Here is a 23,905-nt window from a genome sequence, read left to right on the forward strand (position 1 = left end):
GAATAAGAAAATGAAGGAGGCAGCGTGAGAGTGAAAGAGACTGAAGGGGACAGCAAGAGAGTGGGAGTCTGTGAAGGAGACGGTGGCAAAGAGAGTGAGAGTAAAGGAGACAGCGGTAGAGTGAGAGAGTGAAGGAGGCAGGCAGAGTGAGAGTGAGGAAGACAGAGGGAGTGTAAGAGATAAAAGGAGATGGGCAGAGCGAGGGAGAGTGAAGGAGACAAAGAGGGTGGGAGAGTGTGAAGGAGACAGCAGGAGAGTGCGAGAGAGTGAGGGAGACAGCAGGAGAGTGAGAGAAAGTGAAGAAGACAGCGGGAAAGTGAGTAAGAGTGAATGAGACAGCAGGAGAGTGAGAGAGAGTGAATGAGAGCGGGACAGAGAGAGAGAGTGAAGGAGACAGCAGGAGAACGAGAGAGAGTGAATGAGACAGCGGGAGAGTGAGAGAAAGTGAATGAGAGCAGGAGAGTGAGAGAGTGAATGAGACAGCGGTAGAGTGAGCAGCATAAAGTTAACTACATGTAAATCTACATGTACATGTTTTCAGTTAAGTGACTTGAAAACATTGCTTTTCATTTTGGCAAACATTCTGCATGTCACTATGGAAAAGTAATGTTACGTGTGATCAGTATTTCACGTTTTTCCACTGTAGTAATTGCATTTCAGTTGGGTACAGTTTCTTCTCCATAGGAATTTAACAAATAATGGAATCTTATACTCCACCAATTAGCATTGGTTTCTCAGTTTCTCAAATAGTCTTGCTTACATGGTTTCTGCCGCTGTAGGACATAATGTATGTATCCATAAAAATGGAGAAAAGTACAGGCAGTTTTTTAAAATATGCTTTCTTGTGCTGCTGTCCTTCCACAGCAAGAGTACTGGAGACTGGTAGAGGAAAAAGAATGCCATGTCGCAGTGCATAGTGGGCGAGTGGACACAAAGACTCACGGGAGTGGATTTCCTGTGGGCAAGTCTGAGCCATTTTCAAAGTAAGAACCCACAATTGCAAAAAAAAGCTCACTGCCAGTTTGTTTGGGACATTTTAAGCATACACTGCTGCACAGAAGTTTGGATCCAGTTATATTATTTTGGAATGTTTCTTATTCTTTCAGTAATAATGATACAGTGTGGATTTAAATATTACAAACTACTTTGCAAGTAGTTGTTAATGTAGATTAGCATGGTGTACCGTAACAGTTAAATACTTCAGATGTTGCTGATTTTAAATGAAGTGCTTTAGCTAGCTACGATATGTTAGAATCAAGTAGTGTTGTAATGGAGAAGAGCAGGTTTTGTTTCATGTCAGAAGAGCACTTCTGTACATCTGTAACTAAAGTATCTTTAATAGTTTTGATCCCGCTCCTCATCTGTCTCTTTCATCAACAGTCCCTGTAGTACAATGACCCCAGGAATCACATTTGAGACATATGTATCAGAGGAGCCGTGTTAATCTCTAACAATAGTGCAAAAGTTTAAAATATACATAAAAATAATGGAGTTTATTGCCTTGGTTTATGACCAAACTGGTGTTATCTGGGGTTGAGGACGTTGAATTTCATGGCACATACTGTAGCCTTCATACTATATACGTAAATGACTCCATATGATTCACTTGCATGGATTTTACATATGTTAAATGTAGTGTTCGGGAAGTAAATCAATTTTTTTGGGTTCTGCAGTTCATTGCAGCTGGGGTTACTGGATTTCATGCTTTGACTTCTCATTAATTTCAGGCATGGATGGAATCTTACTGTCCTTTCCAAGAACTCAGGATCCATCCTGCGTCATCTTGGTGCTGTGCCAGGTTAGACCACACTTCCTGACCTCTGAATACAATTCATTTCCCTTCAGTTTAGCTCAATTTATTGTTTATAGGGTTTTACGTTGTTAAAAGGAATCAAGGCAAAGACTACAATAATGTTTCATTTTAACATTTTAGCTTTTAAAGATATGCAGTCTCTTCATTCTTTTCCTTGGGTAATACCTTTTGATTAATTAAACGTGTTCAGTTACAGTGAATGGCTAAAATGTCCTGTCTTCATCCTTGTTTGTGGTTGTGAACAGGAGTGACCATCCCCTGGCTGAATATAGGCATGGTCTTTTCTACCTCATGTTGGTCCAGGGACCAGAATAGCCTTCCATACATAGATTACCTACACACTGGTGCTGATTGCATTTGGTAAGGGTTTAATGATTTTCTCTAAAAGTCTAGAATGTGTGTATCTTATCAGCTGCATTGATTTTGTACTGTTAAAATCATTTCTAATCAATGATAATACCATTTAGTAAAGTTTGAAACAATATTAGGGGAAAATAAATATTCAAAATGCCTACCCTGTAGTTCCAGTCACTTGCCACTTTATGAGCCCTTCTGGTGTCATGCATTTGCCTATGCACCCTCAATCTTATTCTTCACTGGTCACTTTCTGACCACAGAAACACTGTATTAATTGGATGGTGAATTTGTCTCATCACAGTGACACCTTATCATTGTAGTGTATGTGGCAGAGTGTATCAGGCACAGTGGTCTTGCTGGAGTTTTTAGATACAGTACCATTATTAGGTTCAGAGTGGTCAACCACCTAAATGATCTATCCAAAACTTCTGTGGTGAGAACCCAACCACTGATGAACCTCTAGAGCAGTGGTCATCAACCCTCCGCCTGGAGATCTTCTTTCCGGCAGAGCTTATTTCCAACCTGCATCTACCCTCTGCAGGTACGAGGAGAGGGCTAAGCTGCCCTCTCCTCGTACCTGCAGTAATGTATCTAACCCAACCAATCAAGAACTTCTGAAGAAGTTAATTATCTGGAGCAGGTGTAGCCGATTGTGGTTTGAACTAGACACTGCAGGAAGGTAGATCTTGTAGATCCAGATTTGGTGACAACTGGACTAGAGGATGTCTAACATAGACTGTGCTTCAACAGATGAGCTACAATATCCAGCAGGTTAGGGGTTTCTGTTAAAGTGGCAACGGCCAGTAAATGTATACCTGTGTCATGCCTCTTCGTAGGTACTGTATTCCTGCCGAGGAGAAGTCAAAACTTGACAAAGTAGTACACACACTGCTGCAGGCCAACGGAACCCCAGGGCTCGAGATGCTGGAGAAGAACATTATGGTAAGTCGGTAGTTATGTTTCCCACACACTGTACCGACTCCTCCACGCACCCACAAATAGAAAATTGTGAAAAAAAGTTCATAGCCCACAACTGTTCCCAGCCTACGCGCTTTTGAAGGATTACTTTGCGTTTAGAAGAAGCTCAGGCAAGAGTCTGGCCAGTGAATATAGGAGTGCTTTTGGAGAAATGCAACTGTAGGCAACTATGAATGTAGTGGCATGTCCTTTTTCCTAATGAATTATACTGGGTTACCACAGATCCTTGAGAAATCTTATAAAGTCTTAAAAGATTTTGAAAACACTTTTTAGTATTAGAGGTACCAGTTTGCATATTTTGATGGACCAAATATCAGCTACAGCAACCTTGTTACACCAATGATCTTGATCTATCTGCAGTTTATATTAAGCAGAGACCTAAGAGACTTAAATACTACATCCATCCACTTACATCAGGCACAGATCAAGCAAGCAATGCTGTTTCCTTTCTCATAGATAAGATGATGGTCACTGTGGTATTCAAATACTCAGATTATAGACTAATACAATCTCAGTTGATGAAATCTGAAGTTGCGCTTACATGTTTAATAACCTAGGTGACAGAATTGCTTGGTCATAGTGACATTTAACAACACAAATATGAACTTTTCTCAGTTAAAATTTAGTCTCACAAATGAGGACATATTAAGAGAATAACATTTCTGCAAATTCAGTATTATTTTTACCTGAAAGCTTGAACAACTCACTTTCTTCTTGGGAACTAACCTCTATCAGACCTGCTTCTCCCTCTCCTTACCTGTGTTTAGTAACATGTTATTTGTATTAATCTCAGGTTTACAAGAACTACAGGAATAATGAGAGACCAATCAGTTCAATTTTTTTTTGGAACTGGTAAAAATCTCACCTGTCTTCCCTTCGATGGACCTCTGAGCTTTCATCTACAGTTTTAGGAATTGAGGGATATAAAATTGCGTTATGTTCACTCTACTCACTGATATTATCTTATTATAAATAGCAATATATGACTAATATTGGTGTTATGAAATACTGAAGTGGTAAATGAAAACCAGCAATATAAAGAGCTGTTAATTATATATCTCTTTCACTTATTCATCCTCTTACTATCTGTTAATTTTCTTACATTTCTAACAATAGTTGGTTTGTCAGCTAGCTAACGTTAGTGTTACATAGCTGGTCGTCTTTTCTTTACTCACATTAATCTAAAGTTAGCTAGCTAACAAACAACCGGATCAGTAGGCAGTTATATTGACCATAATTTGTCACAAATCCACATTTTAGGTACTGATGAGTTTTTTTTGAAAACAGTGCTTTAAGGCGTGTATCGAAATGACCACGTCACATGATTTCAGCAAGTGAATCTTCATTACGTCATCACTGTTTTGAAATTTTTTAAGTTTGATGCTAGTGGGGTGACCCCCAAAGTGAACCCGTGTCAAAAGTGGGTTGGTCACCTACTGATCTCAAATCAGTTGTCATTATTTAGGTTCATATTAACTTATTTAAATGACTCTTGGCTGAACAGCAGTCAGTCAGAGTTTTTAGGTCTTGAGGGATCACTTGACATGTTACTGTCACGCCAATATGTTTTATGAACACATAAAAGTAAAAAGATTAAAATTTCTAAAAATCCAGTGCACAAAACCTCTGTACACACATTTTATTTGATACAGTACATAAATATTATGATTTGTACTACTGCCACACAATCCTTTTGTGAACATGATTAAAATATAGCAACTACATGTATCAAATCCATTATGATGATATCCACATACTTTTGGCCATATAGTGTATTTTGAATAATAAATAATGAAGAATGAGTAAGAAAAACTTAAAATGATTTGAACTCATAATGTACATTTATTTGGGGGAGCTGAATAACATTTAGGGGGGTAAAGCTCCACTAAAACTGGCCTAGAGATGCCACTGTACTCCCCTGTTGTAGAGATGCCATAAACGGACATTATCCACAGCAGTGAGGCATTTTTCTACATTAACAAAGAGATCTACATGACAACAGAAACTTTTTTAAGGGGAAAAATAAAACTGTGTTATATCTGCACTGGTAGCGGCATTCAGTAAAACATAGGAACGTAAAACATGAGCACGTGGCTGTTTCGCTTTGAGTTTTTCTCTTTACCGCTGAAAACGTTCCCACAGCATTTTTCACTCGCGAATCATGCCTAGTTGAAAATGAAAATGCTTTACCGGCCTCGGCGACTCTGCTTTTAAACAAGCGCTGAATAAACAGCATGTTCAGACTACTCTGCACAATGAAAAATTTTTGGTAAGACGTTGGTTTACCATGGAGTCACGACACGTTTGATGAGTCATCTCAAGTATGTAAGTATAGTGATACTTATCTGAGTACCGTTTGGTAGGCTACATACCTCATTTCAGTTCATTTACGCCTTCATTAGAATAAACTTTTATTATTATATGTATTGTTTCCGCCAATTGAATATATTTAGAAACTTTAAAATCATAGTTAATTATAAAACATGAAATATTCTTTTGTTTTTAAGGGTGGTTTTGAAAATGAGTATATAGGTGCTTGTTTGGAAATAACGAAGGTTCAAAGCCTGTTCAATGCTATTTGGGCCGCCCCAGCTATTTTGTTTTATGATGGGTTAAAGCTGTGCACAGAGATGTAAACAAAATCTAACTGCATCTACTAACACCAGTGCAATTTCAGCATACTTTCTCATAAAGCAGTTCAAGCTAATCAAAACAAAGACTCACGGGCCATTAAAGAACTACTTCAGTTCCTCAAGTATTTTGTCAATCCCCAGCACCTTTTTGACGACGTCAAAGAGAATCAGTATATTTCCTAAAAGAGTGCCACTTGTGGCTTCTTGGGGCGAAATACTGACGAACATCCTTAAAAAAGAAAACATATTTACATGTTTGTGTTTTGGCCATCTCCTACAGTGATGTAACAGTGATCTTTCTGGTGCTCCTCAAACATAGATCTCTCCAGAGGTGCTCCGTCGAGAAGGGGTGAAGGTGTACCGGACGGTGCAGCGGTGTGGCCAGTTCATGGTGTGTTTCCCCGGAGCCTTCGTGTCCAAGGTGTGTTGTGGCTATAGTGTGTCTGAGACAGTGCATTTTGCCACACCTGAGTGGATGAAGCTGGGCTATGAGGCAGCGAAGGTGAGTGTCTCTCAGAGAAGGAAAGAGAACAGCTTTTAGCAAGAAAGCTAAAAGGACAGATCCAAGACCATTCTACCTCCTGTTCCTTTTGTTTGGTGGGATTGCCATTTTAGCTCTGTGTTTCAATACAGTTTTTAACTTGCCCTCAACGACGACACAGAAATGTGGCCTCTAGCAGGACACGGCGGAGGGGACAACGAACAATGGATTTTTCGCTAGGAGTGCACATGCCCTCAGCTAGCAATGCAGTCCGTATTTTGAGCAGTCCAAACGTAATATGCGTGAACTTGGTAAATAACTGTTTTGTCGGGCTCAAGCTTCAGGTTAAGAATGAGAATTGTGGTGCTCTTCTGTTTTGTTGCTACTAGATGTGTATTCTAGGGCTGAAACAAATGAAGGTTTTCATTCAGAGACGCTGTATGTCCATTTGTAACGATTTTGGGTATAACGCTGCCTTTTTTAATTTCTGTTATAAAAGTACTATTAATCATATCATTTATATTTTTGTATATGTAAAGCCTACCACCAGCAGTGTATATATGTTTTTTACATGGTCTGTAATGTGTTTTGGAACGAAATCCCTCAAATATTTAATAAATTTAAAAATATTTTGAAAATATAAAAGCCATTTATATAACCAATATGTCAAAACTTTTATGAACCTAGACACTTCTGTGCGGAAACAAAAGTGGAAAATACCAAGTGCCAAATACTAGCCTTCTCACCAGTAGCACGCAGCTGTGAGCTATGCACATGAAAATGGTTCTATATAGCACCAGTGTTCTGCTATTGTTAAGATTGTAACAATAGATAAACTCTTTTTGGTACTATATAGAACCATTTACAACACAAAGCGAGAGGTGAAATAGTTTATCACCAAAGGTGCAGAGTTACTCAATATTATAATATTAAATGTGTGATTTTCATTTCATATTTTCATTAAATCTGGTAATAATAAAAAAAGCATGTAAGCTAAATATAGCTTAGAAAGTAAGTCAAAGCTGCAGCAGATCCGATATAATCTCGATTTTTTCACAAGAAACTGTGGCGAGAAGTTGGCAATGCCATGTTAAAAACAGTATTGAAACGGCGAGTAGTTTTAGTTTTTTTCTTGTGCGCAACCTGTTCTTTTCTGACTTTTTGCTCATGTTTGCTGTGCAGGACCTGAAGAAGAGGCGCATAGAGGAGCCGTTCTCCACAGAGAAACTGCTCTGCCAAATTGTCACATCAGAATCCAAATCAGAGAACAGAAATCTTCTGAGTGCAGCTTCCTCTCTCATTGTAGATCTCAGGTGGGTTAGAGCGCTTCATTTAATTTACTAGCCTGACATTTTTTATTTAAAAGTAGACAGTCTGGTAAGCTGAGGACATTACTAAGGTAATATACCAAGCATGACTTCATGTTTTCTGTAGCATTTAGTTGAATGTCGGAATCCAGCGTGACAATCATTAGTGTGAAGTAAAGCTGCCTTTTTGATTTCACTTGGTCAGCATGTTCACTGAAGGGCCGAAACATTATGACCACTCACAGATAAAAAAAAAATATGTTTATAATCTTGTAACTGCACATGTCAAGGTCTGGGATATATTAGACAGTAAGCGAGCAGTTGGGAAGTGATGGCAACAGGATGCACTTTGGGAAGAAGACAAGCTGACGGAGGGAGTGTGACACATAGGGCAACGTTCTGCCGGGAAACTCTGGGCCCAGATATTCATGTGAACATCAGTTTGACACGTGCCACCTACCTAAGCATTGTTGTGGACCAGGTACACCCCACAGCAATGGTATTACCCTATGGCAGTGACCTTTTTTAGCAGGAAAATGTGCCTTACCACACTGCAGACATTGTTCAGGAATGGTTTGAAGAACATGCTGAAGAGTTCAAGGTGTTGCCCTGGGTTCTGAATTCCCCGGGTCTTAATCATATCGAACATCTGTGGGATGTGCTGAAAGAAGTCCAGTCTGTAGCGGCTCCACCTCACAACTCACAGGACTTTAAGGTTCTGCTGCTTACGTCTTGGTGCTATATACCACAGGGCACCTTCAGAGACCTTGCAGAGTCCATTCCTCAACGGGTGGGAGCTGTTTTGAGGCCACAGAGAAGATGGCACATATTAGGCATAATGTTTTGCCTCATTGGTGCAGTTTTCAGACAGTTATCTCTTTCACATACAGGGACACAGAGATGAGCCAGCGGCGGCAGCTTTTTAAGGCTGGGCTCCGGCTGTCTGCCCGTTATGGCATCCAGCCGGATAACCAGTCCCCCACGGAGAGGAAGAAACCGCAGCGCACGCGGCTGACCGAGGACACGGCTGACCGACGGTGCCAGGTGTGCCAGCATCTGTGTTACCTCTCCATGGTGAGTGAGCGTTTACATACAGATTCTGCTGGCTCTCTGCGGGGAGTTCCTGTCTAATGGTAGTGCAGGGAGAGGTCAGACGACACTCCTGGAGGACCGCAGCACTGCGCACGTGAGTGTTTTCTTTGCTCTAACACACCTGACTGAACTTGTGAAGTGCATAATAATAAGCTGTTCAGCTCAGGTGTGTTAAAGCAGGGAAAACAGCGAAATGTGCAGTGCTTTGGCCTTCCAGCCTATTCTTAATATAGACAATAGCCAGGTTTCCGTCCAGCTGTTGAATTACATGTAAGCAAATATCTGAAATCTCGCAAGTTACTTGGCTGTATTACTAGGCTGTATTTCCATCAGCTCACAAGAGAATAAAACTCTTGACGTTGAAAACTTAAAAACACTTCTGAAAAATATGTCGCCCTCCACAAATATTGTTCAGCTCATCCCAGAGGTTTTCTAAGGAGTTTAGGTGAGGCGACTGGGATGGCCATGGCAAAACCTTGATTCTGTGGTCAGTCAGATCCAACCACAGCCCCATGACATCACAGCTCTACCACCACACCACCATACTTCACAGTTGGGGGAGGTACTTTTCTGCATGGCTGTCTTTGTTTACACGCCAAACTTACTTTGTCTTCGTTGCCAAAAATATTTTGGTCTCATCTGACCAGAGTACACGGTCCCACTTGAAGTTCCAGTAACATTTGGCAAACTGTAGGCAATTGAATTTGTTGGTGCTTGACAACAGAGGCTTTCTTCTGGCAACCCTCCCAAACAACTTGTGGCTGTAGGTGGCGGCTTATTGTAGTTTGGGAGACGTACTGACCCCAGAACTGATTTATGCTTCTCAACAACCTCTTTCTCATAATGATGGATGACTGAGGGAATTTGCCTGTGTGTCACCTCATATTTATACCCCAGTGAAAAAGGAAGTCATGGCAGACCATTTAAGTGTTCTTTGCCGCTCAGGTGAAATTTAGCAACATTAAATATGAATGTGAATATATTTCAGTCGCATTTAACTCATAAGCATTTCTAGGGGTGACACATATAGATTTGAGAAAAATATTTCATGATGTTTTTTACAATCTGCTTTGCTCATGTTTATTAGGGCTGCCAGTATTTGTAGAGGGCACTGTATGAAATGAGTTTACAGAGAAACCTTTTGATGTGCAGCGGCTTCTGTTTTCAGTTTTGTTTCATTTTGTGACTGTGTTTGACATCTTAAAAGCACGAAGGCAGGCCAAAACAGTGCCTTGCAAAAGTATTCAACCCCTTTAAAATTCATAGGATTTGTCTGGATTACAAACGACACTTTGATATTTTGTACTATACCATATTTTATTTGAAAAGACGGTGAATCTGAAGGAAAGCTGTGAAAATAAAGGCCATTAAGCATTCTAAGGAATTTTTAGATAAAGTTGTAGACATGCACAAGATAGGAAATACATCCTAGTGTATTGTAGTGTAAACAACAAGGCCTAATCCCATTTCTTATTTTTTACCCTTGTTTTTGAGTGTCACCTTGCCCCTTGTAACTGAGTTACAAGTTGTAGTGGTTGAAATCTTCCCTATGAAATGAGACCCTCAAATAAAAAAGAATTACTTCATTAACATTAACATTAACATTACTTCATTAACAGGCTACTAGCGGTGCTCTGTAGGCGACCCTGCCAGTCTGCAGTGATGGCAGAGGAGGGTAAAGTTCAGCAACCTCAATGCTTTGCTTTAGTTACATTTAGGGAATTATACACCTTCAATGAGGGGGGGGAGGGCAATTATTTATTATTGCCCAGCGCTAATTCTTCAGTGACATGAAATTTTCCCATTTCACCTTAAATGCTGCAGCAGTTTTCTGACGCCTTAGGCGCCAGAAGGTAACTGTTGCACCATTTAAGGTGGAACAGGAAATTTGGCTAGCTAGGTACCGAGACAGCTACCCCTCTATCTCAACAAAAATCGGGACACCCTACCCCTAGGCATGAACACGCAAAGCAGAGGGGTGGAGCCAAGTGGTAGGGGGTGAAATGGGATTGGGCCTTAGTTCAAAGGGGCAAGGTGACAGTCGAAAACAAGGGGTAGGGGTAAAAATAACAAATGGGATTGGGCCAAAGTTCAAAAGGTCATAGTAATTTTTTTTTTTGCGAGCAAAATGTGTTCACCTCAAGCGAGCGTACAAACGTAGGTTTTGGTGGTTTAATTTGCAGTTTCCATCAAGTCTTGTTTACCTGATATGCCAAAATCCACATTTTTAATATTATAAAGTATGTACAGAAACCAGAATAAAAAAGTCATTAAAGAAATACTCCAGCATTTGTGGCAGCTGAGTGAGCTGGCAAAGCTCTTTGACGTTTCCCTGTGCTTAGAGAAGAACTAAAAACCTTTTTTGTTGAATATTTACAGAATGTTGCAGAATTCTTAAAATTTATTTGTAAATTAAGCTGTAAATCTGTACAGTTTGTTCGGAGATGGGACTAATATTGCAGACACAAGAATTTATGGTTACTTCTTACAAGCATAGTGATATGGGTGAAGTTTTCACGAGTTCCTGCCTGATCACCATGGATACCAGAAAACCTTAGGGAAAGCAAAAGTAACAGGAACTACTTTTTACTGTGTTGTTCCAGTGTCTGAAAAAAAGACACTGTCTCTAGAGAATTCTGAGAAATTGGGCTGGAGTTCTGGGAGGCTTCTGCATGGAGGTAGAAGTCGGGACCCCTCTTTTGGACAGTGGTAGGACTAACAGATAAAAGTGAGCAACAGGAAGGAGATGGGGTGGTGATGGGGGTTGTGAAAATGTCACAGGAAATGGTAGAAAAGGTAGAGATGTGTGTTAGACTGGAAGGAGGAGGGGTTTCAGGCATGGTCCTGTCCCACCAATCTTTAGTTATTCTGTAACTCCATGTTGTTAGAGTATAATGGCTCTAGTTTTGAATTTGCCTTTATGGTCACAAAGGTCAAATGTTTGTTTATTGCAAATAAGGTTTTTTTGCACTGTTTACAAGTTCAAGGAAAAATGCAGACTGGCTGAGCTATTCGTAAGTCAGTTTAAACTTTGGGCCTGCCAGTGGGCCTTGACCATTTAAACAGTTAACTGAGAGTAAAGCACACATCAGGATTTTCTAGTGTACACCCATAACCAAACATTTGTTTAATGTGAAATGATCAGAGCTGCTAATTCTAGACCAAGAGAATATCAGATTGGTTTGATTTTATCTCACATTTTCAGTCTTGGCTGCTGTAGTGTGCGTTATGCAACGATTGCAGGCTGGCGTGGCATGTGGAACTGTGAATAGTGAGCTCTCGGCACCACAACAGTGCAGTCATGTTCATGAAAAAGAGCAGAAATCAAGTGTCTTTCCCATCTCAGATAGCAGAATGCAGAAAATAACACCTGCATGCCGAGGCTGAGTGTAGTATGCTATGCTATGTTAGTCAATACATAACACCACATCAGTTGTTATTAAGTGCTATCAAGTGCTCTCCGACTTAAAGCTGTCCTGTGTTCTATTTGGCTCTTCAGGCCTCTTCTTGGCTTGTTCGTAATCCTCCGATTGTCTCCATTCATGTTGTTACTGGGTGTCCTCTCCCTCTTTAACTTTCAGCTGTCCCAAAACATAACTGTTTTTCACCATGAACTGGTTCCTCTCATACTATGTCCAAAATAAGAGTGCTTTAGTGTGGTTGTCTGGGCTTCGAGTGAAAAGTGTCGCTCAAGTTGGTCAAGGATCTATTTTCTTTTCTGCAAAAGCCTTTGCTAACACTGCTGTTTCAAAAGTATTTTTCCTGTCCTGCTTTTATATTACCCAGCTTTCACATCCTGAAAGAACCACAGAAAAGACCACAGCCTGGACAGTTCTATCCTTGTCTGTAGAGACAAATCAGCATATTTAAAGGTTTTTCAAGCTCCTCCGTTCTTGCTCGGCCGAGTGTCAATCTGTATTGTATTTCTTGAGTGCTGGATCATTTGTGGTAGTAATTGATCAAAAGCAGGCAACAGCTTTACCGTCAGTGTCTGTGTTTACATGCAAACATTTTTGCCAATCCGACTGAATGCATTCCGATTATAAATTAAGAGGTGTTTACATGCTCACTCTACTCGACAATCTGATGGAAAGTCTCCGTTTACATGCTCACTACAAGTAATCAGATCCAAAATGATGTGCATGCATAGAGAACCACTAAGTGCAGACGTTACCATGACAGCGAACATCGTGTGAGGCCAGTCAGCATGAGACAAGTTTTCAGCTGGCGCACTTATGTTTTTAATTGCTTTAAAATTATTAAAAATTAGTAAAATTATTATAAAATTATTAAGCTGGACGCCCGTCCCACCGCCGCCTTTTAAAGTTCAAAACTTAAACTTCGTCTCCTCTGCAGACCAATTCCTGGTACCACCATGTTGAATGTTCTAAGCGTTCGCAATGATGAGAACGCACATGCGCAGAACGTACTTGCACGTTCTCATTGGGAATGTAATCAGATACAAGCGTCTATTATTCTTCTATTTATTGGATTATTTACAGAATTACCCACCTCGTTCAATCAGATAGAAAGTGTATTCCGAATGGCCTCAGTCGGACTAGTCTATTCTGATTGAGGTATTAGTCAGATTATTAACGGATTATTAGGCTGCATGTAAACGTGGCTAGTGGTAAGGTTTGCGCTCTTTGCTGTTGTCATAACCATCGTGTTTTTTCATATATAGCTGAAGATTTGGCTTTGCGCTCTGTTCTTTATATTTCTGCTGTGCGTGTCATATGCATATCAAAGTTTATTGATGTTTCTTCCACCAATCCTGAATCCTGGATCAACTTCCTCCAGTCCTGCTTCTGCTATTATATGTTCAGCATTCAGGATAAGCAAGTATGATGATAGTGGGCAGCCGATGTGGAACCAGTCTGTTGAGATGCTCTGGTATTCCCATTTCCTTGAGGACATTCCATAATTTCACATGGTCAGCATAGTCAAAGAAACACGTGTCGACCTCCTTCTCAAAATAAACTACATTGCAAAATACATTTAAGAACTTAAAAATGTTTTTGCTCCTACTTCTGATTACATTCTGTGATCTATTTCTGATTACATTAAAAATGTTGCACTTTCACTCTGATTGTAACCATTGCTAATACATGGTGGTGGGAAGCAAATTAGTTAGATGGACTTGTTCCCAGGGGGAGGAGGGGCAGCGTATGTAATAATTGTGGTGGGTTGAGGGCCAAAAAGACAAAACAGCTGGCTAGCAATGGACCACTCTAGTCACGTGTCATTCTGTAGCCCACATTAAGCCCATAGTAGGAACTTCAGGTCTCCTTACATATGAGGCTCACTGCCTTTAAATCCAGTGAAAAGATATTCTTCACACCAGTGGTCTCAAAATTTCCACTTGTTCATCATCTGTTGCGCTCTATTAAATTGTAACAGGTGTTTTGCTACTAAAACTAGTTAAAAATTATAATAATAAAAATAAGAAGCTAAAAAATAAAGGATAAAAAACAAATGAAAATTGTCTGTTCTCTCATTGGCTGAAAGGACCGGGTCTAACAGGGCTGTTAACATTCTACCCACCCACCTCAGTCATATTATTTGATATGCAAGAATTTAAAGGAAAGAAATATAGTCAGACTGCAGTAAAACAAACATGATAAAGAATGACACAAATGATATGAAGAAAATACTCATGGGGCCCTCTGTGGCATGGGCCCCCCCCCCAAGTCACCGCTCATACCACTTACACCACTATACCAAGAAATGGCCCTGAAGGTGAGGCAGTTTTTGTGAGGCAAATTTTAGCCCTACTTTGAGCAGCCTTGGAAAAGAAGTGTGGTGCTTTCTTTTGCTAGAATTTGAAAGTCCATAGTTGGATGCTCAGCTTTGGTCAGTGGCTCACTGTATGACATTCAGAATTCATACTGGTTCTTCTCAGATAAAGCATTTTTTTCATTCTGTCACATTATTAATCGCTGATTTGTCTTCCTACACAGGTGGTTCATGAAAGCGATAACGTGGTGTTCTGTCTGGAGTGCGCGCTGCGATACATCCAGAAGCGCAGGTCCCCTCGAGGTCTGAAGATGATGTTTCGTTACACTGAGGTAGCACTGCTGTAGCCATTCTCTCATCACTGTGTGCTTCAGTGCAGATGTATCTGAGTGTTTCTCTACCCGGTATTTAGTGAATTTAATGATCAGATTCAGAGCTATAACGTGGACTGTGAGAGTCGCTGAGGACATGTAAATAACTCCGTGCACCAGTTTTTTAACAGTCTGACGTGGAACTAAATGCTAGCTTTTCACCAGTAACAATAGCCTACAGCAACAAGCCTTTCTAAACAAGATACAGTCACTGGAAACATGTATAGCTTTGACAGCCCACCTTTAATCCCTCAAAATCCCAGCCTTATTACATACTAAGTACTATTATTAAGTAACTACAGGGGCTCTAATGCAAACTGGCTGAGCTATTCTTAGGTTCTAGAAGTGTTTAATGAAACTTGGGCCCTGTCCATTTAAGGGGTCAACTGAAGAGTAGAGCACACGTCAAGATTTTAGGCTTGGAGATTTTCTAGTGTACACCCATAACCAAACCAAACCTTCAGTCTTGGCTGCTGTAGTGTGCGCTCTGCAGTGATTGCAGGCTGGCATGGCCTTATAAGGGGTTAAGAGTTATTCAGATTCTTCTGGTGTTTCTGACAGCATTTTTGGTGCTGTTTGATCCACTGCATATCACTTTGTTTCTGTGTTTGTTGTAACAGCACGCTAATCGACAGAACCTATTAAGACTAAGGTTAAAAAAAACAGATCCCTTTTCGCCCCTGCTGTGCTACCATAACAACTAGCTAGTGTAAATCTGTTCAGCCCTAAAATTAAATTGAATTAGCCTTACTCTAAAATGTACGGCTGGCTTGAATAATTCCAGTGTGTGTATTTTTTTGTTACTGTGGTAGTTTCTCAATTTGGTATTTGGAATCTTCGTCTTTTTTTTAAGCCACCAAATTTGCAGCCTGAAATATAACGTCTTCAACCTTTTAGACTGAACAGTTATTGATGTGTGTAAAATGTTTGGGCTTGGGAGCTGGTTAGAACATAAACTGTGGACCATCTGGTGGGCCTCAAGGACCTGGTTGAAAAACACCATTGTCTCTCAAGATGCACTTTCCCTTTTCTGACTACTACCCTTTTTTATGGTTCACAGGAGCACCTGAACAGTTTGGTGAATCGGGTGTGCGGGAAAAAGTTGGAACGGACTGGGGAGAAGCGGAAAGCCATCAGCCCCAGCAAACCACCACCAGCAAAACGAAGCCCCAGAAACAAGAGCTCAACCCAGGTCTCCATGTTGCGTTCCGCCTCAAAGAACCCTTCCCGCTCTTGACCAAACTGTCAAAACCATTCCCTCCTTCCCAAACGTCTCAATTAGCATTGGCCGTCCAGTCGCCCTTCGCGCGGAATGTTCCTGCTACCTGGGTACCAACACGGTGAAGACACCAGTACGTCAGAGCAAGCGTGGCTATTACATGGCACTTTGTGTTAGGTATGCGTAGTTACTAGCCGGAGTTAGCGCAACAAACTGAATGTATGGGACTTAAAAACGTACACACACACAAATGTTGCAGCGTACTTAAGTAGCTATTCTGTAAGAACACAGTCGCTAGGGACGTCAGATTGAAGCGAGACTGGGGAGCCTGATCACGCACGGAAATCTTTTTTGCACTAGTTTTGAGATTGTTTTTGTTTTTTTGTTTCTTTTTTAGAGTATTTTTGAGTTGTTTCAGCGTTCAATCAAATATAAATATACATATACATAGATATGAATATATCCTATGCTGTACCTATCGTTTGTGTTTAACTTGGTGCTGTAGTGTCACATCTTCCATCAGCCCTTCCAGGCTTTTTTCTCTTGGGCTCACCCATGTTGGATAGGTTTGTTTATATATAGCAGATACATGTATGATCACCCCACTTTGAAAGAAATAGTCCTAATCAGGTTGGAATACTGATAGATTATATATATTATACTTTCCCCCCTTTGTAATATATGAAGGAGCATGATAATCATCATGTTCGCATTACTTGCTGGGCGATTTAAAGGCCTTTTAGCCGAACTCATTTTGAAAGCACATTCGAGGCCTTTTTCCCTCCAAATGATTTCTGAAACAACAGCTGAATTAAGCTACTCTGATTATGATATCAATAATAATGCGGTGAAGCCCAGAGCAATATTTACAGACGCAATTAGATATGCTGAAGTTGTAAAGAAGCACTTTGCCATAAATTCTCGTTCCTCTGGCTCTGCCTTCGTGATTGTCATCGGTGTTACCTAGAGTATTTTCTCCTTTACCATATAGAATATCCCCTTTAAAAGCGAAACAAAAAAATAAGAATATTCTTTTGTTTACATAGAATATTTATTATAACATCAAAATGTTTAACACTAATGTTCCCAAATATGTTTATATGCCAGTAAATTTCTTCACCTAAAATTGAGCCTTTTGAGAGAGGGCCTATAAGGGTTTGAAAGCCAAGATGAAGAAAACGCCTTACTCCCCCCTGTTGGTTTCTTCGTCTGTACAAGTTAGATGTTCACAGGGTTGCTGTTGTAACATACGGAAAAAAAATAAGTGCTGCTTAATCACTGAAAAAGTATGTAATAGTGGTGATCCCTAGTTTTTTAGCTTTACTTTTTTTATTCAAAGGGAAAAAAAAATCTTTTACCTAAAAAGTCAACCATGTAGTAGCTAGCCATAATACACTGACTGTAAGTCCTGTAGTCCAACATGGTAGTCGCCCTCTTCCAAAAAGACTGGTGTTTTAAGCATAGTAAAAATGAACAGTGTTTCCAAAAAAAATGTGGTTGTAAACTTTTTTATGGCCTTAAAATGGTTTTTGATCACTTCCCCCCCACCGTTTTCTACCGTAAACCTCTTGCTTGGCTTGCTTTTTATTTATAAGCGCTGTTTCTCAGTCCTCAATCTAGTGGAGTTGTTTTTTGGTTACTGGCTTTTTTTTACTTTTCAGGTTTGTATAATTTTGTTGTAATAAACAAATCACTGTCAATCCTTCCAAAAATGTTCCTAATATGATTCTGAATGTGCTCAACAATAAATGTACACTTTATGCACCTGTTCAGCAACGGTATTGACATGAGACGGCGCAACGCCTCAATGTAGGTGGATTTCGTGTTTTAGGATTCAGCCAAACAGATAAAGACACCATAGTAATTCATCAGCAATTAAATAACTGCCAAACGACATTAAACACTGCCAGCCAGCATTTACAAGTCCTTCCAGTGCAACATCTCGGTCTCAAGTCTGTTAGGAATAATACAAAATTTGTAAAAATAATTGCCTGAATCCTTTCTAGTCACTTGAGTTGCCATTACCTCTTTTCCCAGCAGTACATTTGGCAGTATTTAAACCCTGTAATTTCAAAGACAAATGATCTAAACCAACAGCAGTTTTATTCCACATCTGGAAAAAAAACAAACAAAAAACGTTCATTAGATTAAAGCTCCAAGTCCCCAGTGGATCCATCATCAGTCATTTAAGCGCAATTTCAACATGCTTTGAAACACGTCATTCATGCCATACATCTGCACACCTGAGCTGTTCACTGCCTATGGAGATATTAGGAATGTAATGTGTTAATAGGAAAATCTTTATTATTTGGGATATAATATGATGCTGCAGGTTTCTCCATACAATACTTTGAACTGTCATACAATGAACAGCATTACTTAAGCAAAAATCACAGTGCTAAGAAAAACAGTCTGAAAGGATTGTTCTCCAGATTGACAGCAAAGCTCTCAAAACTCAGCTTTAGGTTCAGACAAATGTACATAAGCTCCAGGCCGGTGGTAAAAACTGCACTTGCTCTGACCTCGTCGCCGTTTGATCAAGCATCGGTTACGCCAAGTCTCATCACCATGAAACTTAACCGTGTTGTTTTACTGTGAAGTTTACAAACTCTTCGGCGAATTCTAGGGGGTCTGCGTGTCGCTGTCGTCTGAGTTTTTGAGCCGCTCCTCAGCCTCAGGGAGGCCGGCAAGAGCCATGTCGGCCTGCACCTCCTCCTCGTCGGACTGCACCACTGGAGAGTCTCCTCCGCCGCTCTCCTCGCTGGCGTCCTCCTCTTCGTCTGGTCCTTCGGTCACACCGCTGAACGTGTCCGTGCAGGAGGAGGACAGGGAGGAGATGTTCTGCCGCAGCTCCGTCTGACTGGGCACCTTCAGGCTGATCTCAGCTGGTGACGATCCTGCCTCTGGAGCTGACCCACACCCAGGAGGACGGAGATAAAGCGTTATGGTATTACATGACATTTTAAAAAAGGATTAAAAAATTAATGAGTTGCCAGTTTATTTGGTACATGTAGGTGTGTAATTAATGTAATTACCAGGTGGGTGGAAAACTGGCAACTCAACATATGTATCTGGGTAAGTATGAAAGCTCTGAGTGCTGTAGGCAGGGGTGCAAAATATAGTAGTGGCCAACACATTTACCAATAAATGGGAAAAAAGTAATTATAATTCAATAATGGAATTTGAGGGTAGCAGAATTGCAGTTTGGGCAAAACACCATTTTAAAATCTGCTTCTTAATGATTATCAAACTAATGAGGTGAATGTAAGTTGTAATCTTTCAGCTGAAATCATAGTTGAGATATCTTTATGTAACACGTTAATCAAGGAATAGGAACAGTAAATGCTAGTAAATGGTCACTGTTCAGGTGAAGTGTACTCATACATGCTGAGTGTTCTATGTCTGCATGTCCCGTTAATCAGAAATCAATTTGACAACTGATGTTTCCACTGATCAGTAGAAAACTGTAAAGTAACTGAAGAAAGAATGTCAGCTTTTAGCAAAGTCAATGAAAGAAAAGTTCCTATAGCTTATTAAGTGATGCTCCAATTATTGAATATTTTCAGTTTTCACATACACTAGCAAATATTGTCTTGAATGTTTGAATATTCTATAAGAATAAGAATAGATTCACTTTCAGTTTAATAACAACGTCAAAAACCTTATTTATTGGTGAACTCATCAGTGAAGGAACAGGTTTTTAAGCTGCTCAAAACCACTTTTTACCAGAGTACATGCTAAACTAGCTTGTTAGCAATCCAGAGAAGCAGAAAGCCTATTTGGACTGCACCTGGAGTTAAAACCGAGACTCCTCGTCAGATTTTAAGTCTCACAAGCTATGGCAAATCTCCATCCCCAGTGAGAGTGGAGAGCTCACAGCTGTGTGCTACTGGTGCTAGAATCTGGATAAACACATTTCTCCACAAACTTGTGTGGGTTCATATACACGTTACTTGGTTCATATAACAATTACTTGAATGGCTTTTACGTTTGTGAATATTTTAGTTATTGAATTTATTGAATATTATTGAATATTTCTTGTAGCCCTATTATTAAGAAGAACTTGCCTAATGTCGATCTGTTATGGGGGAACATATAAATGTTTAAGTTCTTAGCAACACAGTGCAAACAATAAAATACATTTTCACACATTTATTAATGAATTTGCAAAACCAAAGCTAAAATGAAACAGGCTCAGACCTAATTATCAATATCTTACTCCTAGCAAATGCTTACAAATGACTTGTAAATAGTTTCCACATAGCTAGTTGTGTTTAAAATGATCTATATTAATGAATGTGCAAGACCAAAACTAGAGTGGAACTTACTGATTCTCAATAACCACTGCCTTTGTAAGCGCTAACAAATAATATTTCCATGTCATAAATAGTTAGGTATGCACAATAGCTCCCAGACTTAACAGCAAAGCGCAATGAAATAGCATAATTTAAGAAACACTGTTGTTATAAATTGTATTTTTAGTTACTGTAAAATTCATGTTTCGTTTTTCGAAGTTTATAAAATAAGACAAATGCAATCAAATTTACTAGCATTTACTGCCATGTTTCATCACTGTGAATTCAGATCATTTATATTATTTATAAACAAGCTTAGAAATGTGATGCAAATGTAATTTATTGGTATGAGCCACAAAATGTTAATATTGGCCAGGCTCAAGTTTTAATATTCAGAGGCTCCTGAAATGCCTTGATTATCCAGATAAGGTCTCTAAGCTTAGGGTTCAGATCAAACTCTCCAAGGTGGTAGATCACCAGGACTAGTGTTAGGCACCCCTGGCCTGGAGAATATGAGGCAGACAACATTACCAGCTACTGTTACCAGCCAGAGACTAATCCGTAGCTGTAAGGCCATCATTCAAGCTAGCAGACGTTAGCTAACATTCTCCAGGTGTGTGTGCTCATTACTACAGCAAGAAAAACACCATCTGCGGCTCTTTTAACTATTGATAAGGATAGTTTACCTGCGGTTGGGGAGATGGCGTTATCTTCCCCACCAGAATTGAGGAAGACATCCAAAGCCTCGTGGTCAGACACGTCCGTTAGATCCATCTGCTCTAACATATCTACGTTCACCTCCATAGAGGACATGCTGCCTGTTGTATCTGCCAAGAGAAGAGCACAAAGTCTGTGAGCCACTTTCAAGGACAAGTTTTCCAGAACCCCATTATGAGGCTGGCTTAGAGTAGAACTGCACTCAAGCAAACAAAGTTTCCTGTGAACAAACACTAATGAGTGAGAGAGTAAATGGTCAGTGCTGATAGTTAATAAAACCTTCACTGAATGCCTTTCCTGTGGTCAGATGGACCCAATTTTAACTGCTATTACGTCTCACAGGACTTTATAATAGTATGTATAAGTGTGCAATATGATGATATGTTATCATGACAATGATAAATTATGGCACAATAAACTTTCTGAGTATATTATGGGTATGGTTTGTCTCACAGGGCCAGATGTGATCTCGTAACAAGAAGGAAAACCATAAAAAATGTTGGCCTAAATGTGGGCAGGATCATAGACTTATTAGGGTGGGACTGATTGTTAGCAGCGCCTGATCAGTTAGTGTAACTCCAATTAAGCATGTAGATGTGCAGAGAACACATTATATGCAGGAACAATGAAGAATTACCTTTTGAAAGGACAAATCAGTTCCATTACCTAATGATAACGTTTCACTAGCTAGCTTTTGCTACTTTTGCATCTCTAATCAATTGTATTCTGGACATTAAAGACTACAGCAATATGGGGGTGATTTTTTTTACAGGGGCCTTGCTGTGGGCTACGATGGCGTTTTAGGGTCACTGTTAATAAAAATAAAAATAGTAGACTTCAAGAATAAAGTCATAATATTTCATGAAAAAAGTACAGTATGATATTTCGAGAATAAAGTCGTAATATTTCGAGAAAAAAATATTTTGAGAAAAAAAAAGTAATATTTCAGGAAAAATGTCATAATATTTTGAGAAAAAAGTCATAGAATTACGACATTAAAGTGGCAATAAATCCCAAATTTGTGGCCAAAGGTTTTGCAAAGGGAAGGCAGCACCTCCTTGTGTTAAAATGAGGGACGTGGAAGAGTTGATAAGGTTATACTTTCATATTGATTTCACCCAAAAAGAAATACTCAGTCTCCCTGTCTCTCCTGGCTCATCAGCACCAGCCTGTTATTAGTAAAAGAAACGGCTGTGCAGGAAACTGTGCTTATTTAGATGAAACAACCAGACAGACTCTGTCTCTGGAAACTGTCTGTTTTGTTGAAGGATAATCGCAAGGCAGAGTCGTCCACACAGCTATCAATGTCTACATCTCTATTCAAAGAGGGCATGAAATTTCACAGACAATGAGAATGATGATCAAAATCATCGATTCACGAAGAGACAGGAGTGAGTGGAACTCCAGTGCACTCAGTGTCTTCGCCGTCGCCAGTACAGCAACCAAGACCCCAACGTGTTATGACAGCCCCCCTACAGTTAGCCTACTTTTTCCTCAAAACATTATGACTTTTTACTCAAAATATTACGACTTTTTTTCTCAAAATATCACAACTTTTTCCCTGAAATATTACGACTTTTTTCTCGAAATATTACGACCATATTCTCAAAATATTACCACTTTTTTCGCGAAATAGTACAACTTTTTCTCGAAATACTATGCCTTTTTTCTCAAAGTCTACTTTTTTATTTTTATTAACTGTGGCCCTAAAACACAGTCATAGTGGGCTGCTTTTGCATATCATCATATTTTACCTAAAGATATCCCCAGACTTATATTCTCATTTCAAGCTCACCTCTGGCCCTTACGGTACTGTCAGTGCTTCTGACACCGAACAACTATGCAAAAACCATAAATAAGGACAATTACAGAGAGTATGTAAACATAATTAACCAATTTGTAGTAACTAAATAAACTGCATAGTATCAAATAGCTGACTGGATGAAAAATGATTTTAAAATGTTTGTTTACTAAGTGTTTGATTCCCCTCCCCCATGCCCTCTAAATTAGTTAATGTTTGCAGATACCAATTAGAAAATTCACAGTTCCTATTTTTTTGGCCTTATTTTTAATGTGCCACTAGTTCTAGCTTGTTAATAAACCTCAGAAAAATTATATATTGTACATAATGATATATATTGTGTATTATGAAAGTGCCTTTGTGTATTATGATGTAATTTTCCATAGCGCCCACCCTTAGTGGTAGGATGTTCTTATAGCACACACACCACAAAAACACAACAAACCAAACCACACACGCATGAAGCAGCAGGAGAAGGCAGTAGGCAGCATACCTCACACAGCAGCAGAGCAGGCAGCAGTGGAAGGAGAACAGAGAGAGGAGACAGTGAGTTTTGTCTGGCTCAACATCCTGATGGATCTCCATTAACTCCCACTTAACACAACATTAACAGTCTTCAATATTTATTAAGGGTGTAGCTTTTCATGTATAGTCTTTGTAGTCAGTGCCTGGAACATTTTCTTTGGTCCATAATCAGGTACCAATGTACCAGTGTTGTTAAAGTGTACAGGCTAAAGAAAAGGCTTTCTATTTCTCCATTTCCTGGAGCAGAGTTTAGAGAGTCTAATGACTGAAACAACCTGCTCTACAAATGAATGCTACGAAATGATCCTATTAAGGAAGTGAATCACTGACCTTACAACTCAATTTGACTATGATTCTTTAGGAAATGACAAAGTGCTATGAAAGCACAAATTCAAATCACGATTTTAAGTAAAATGCATTCCCTTAATAAATATGCATGACTTAAAATCATACTCAATATACAGTTGTGTGCAAAAGCTTGAACACCCCTGGGCAAATGACATGTTTTGTTGATTTTCTACAGGAAAATACACATCCTCTCCAGAGAACCACCTTAAATGTCAAATTTTTATTAATTTTT

General features: G+C 39.6%; 2 protein-coding genes across 5 annotated transcripts in view; one reads left to right on the forward strand and one right to left on the reverse strand.

The window, feature by feature from the left end:
• The window catches only part of jarid2a (jumonji, AT rich interactive domain 2a), a 108,022-nt gene extending 90,322 nt beyond the window's left edge, over nucleotides 1-17,700 (forward strand). Inside the window, exons 11-19 of one of the 2 annotated variants that reach the window (XM_036592462.1) lie at nucleotides 865-983; nucleotides 1,728-1,798; nucleotides 2,059-2,173; nucleotides 3,007-3,112; nucleotides 6,101-6,283; nucleotides 7,445-7,575; nucleotides 8,460-8,643; nucleotides 14,622-14,729; nucleotides 15,829-17,700. In XM_036592462.1, the coding sequence (XP_036448355.1) occupies nucleotides 865-983; nucleotides 1,728-1,798; nucleotides 2,059-2,173; nucleotides 3,007-3,112; nucleotides 6,101-6,283; nucleotides 7,445-7,575; nucleotides 8,460-8,643; nucleotides 14,622-14,729; nucleotides 15,829-16,005 (1,194 nt within the window). In that variant the 3' untranslated portion in view covers nucleotides 16,006-17,700. The remainder of the gene's footprint in view (nucleotides 1-864; nucleotides 984-1,727; nucleotides 1,799-2,058; nucleotides 2,174-3,006; nucleotides 3,113-6,100; nucleotides 6,284-7,444; nucleotides 7,576-8,459; nucleotides 8,644-14,621; nucleotides 14,730-15,828) is intronic. The other variant, XM_036592471.1, reaches the window with a different exon arrangement.
• A 373-nt stretch (nucleotides 17,701-18,073) lies between these two features.
• dtnbp1a (dystrobrevin binding protein 1a) overlaps nucleotides 18,074-23,905 on the reverse strand; it is a 41,147-nt gene continuing 35,315 nt past the window's right edge. For 2 of the 3 annotated variants that reach the window (XM_036592500.1, XM_036592483.1), the window contains 2 exons: nucleotides 20,969-21,109; nucleotides 18,074-18,896 (listed from right to left, as the gene is read on the reverse strand). In XM_036592500.1, the coding sequence (XP_036448393.1) occupies nucleotides 18,610-18,896; nucleotides 20,969-21,109 (428 nt within the window). In that variant the 3' untranslated portion in view covers nucleotides 18,074-18,609. The remainder of the gene's footprint in view (nucleotides 18,897-20,968; nucleotides 21,110-23,905) is intronic. The other variant, XM_036592492.1, reaches the window with a different exon arrangement.

The sequence above is a fragment of the Colossoma macropomum genome, unplaced genomic scaffold (genome assembly GCF_904425465.1).
Source record: "Colossoma macropomum unplaced genomic scaffold, Colossoma_macropomum, whole genome shotgun sequence".
NCBI classification, from domain to species: Eukaryota; Metazoa; Chordata; class Actinopteri; order Characiformes; family Serrasalmidae; genus Colossoma; species Colossoma macropomum.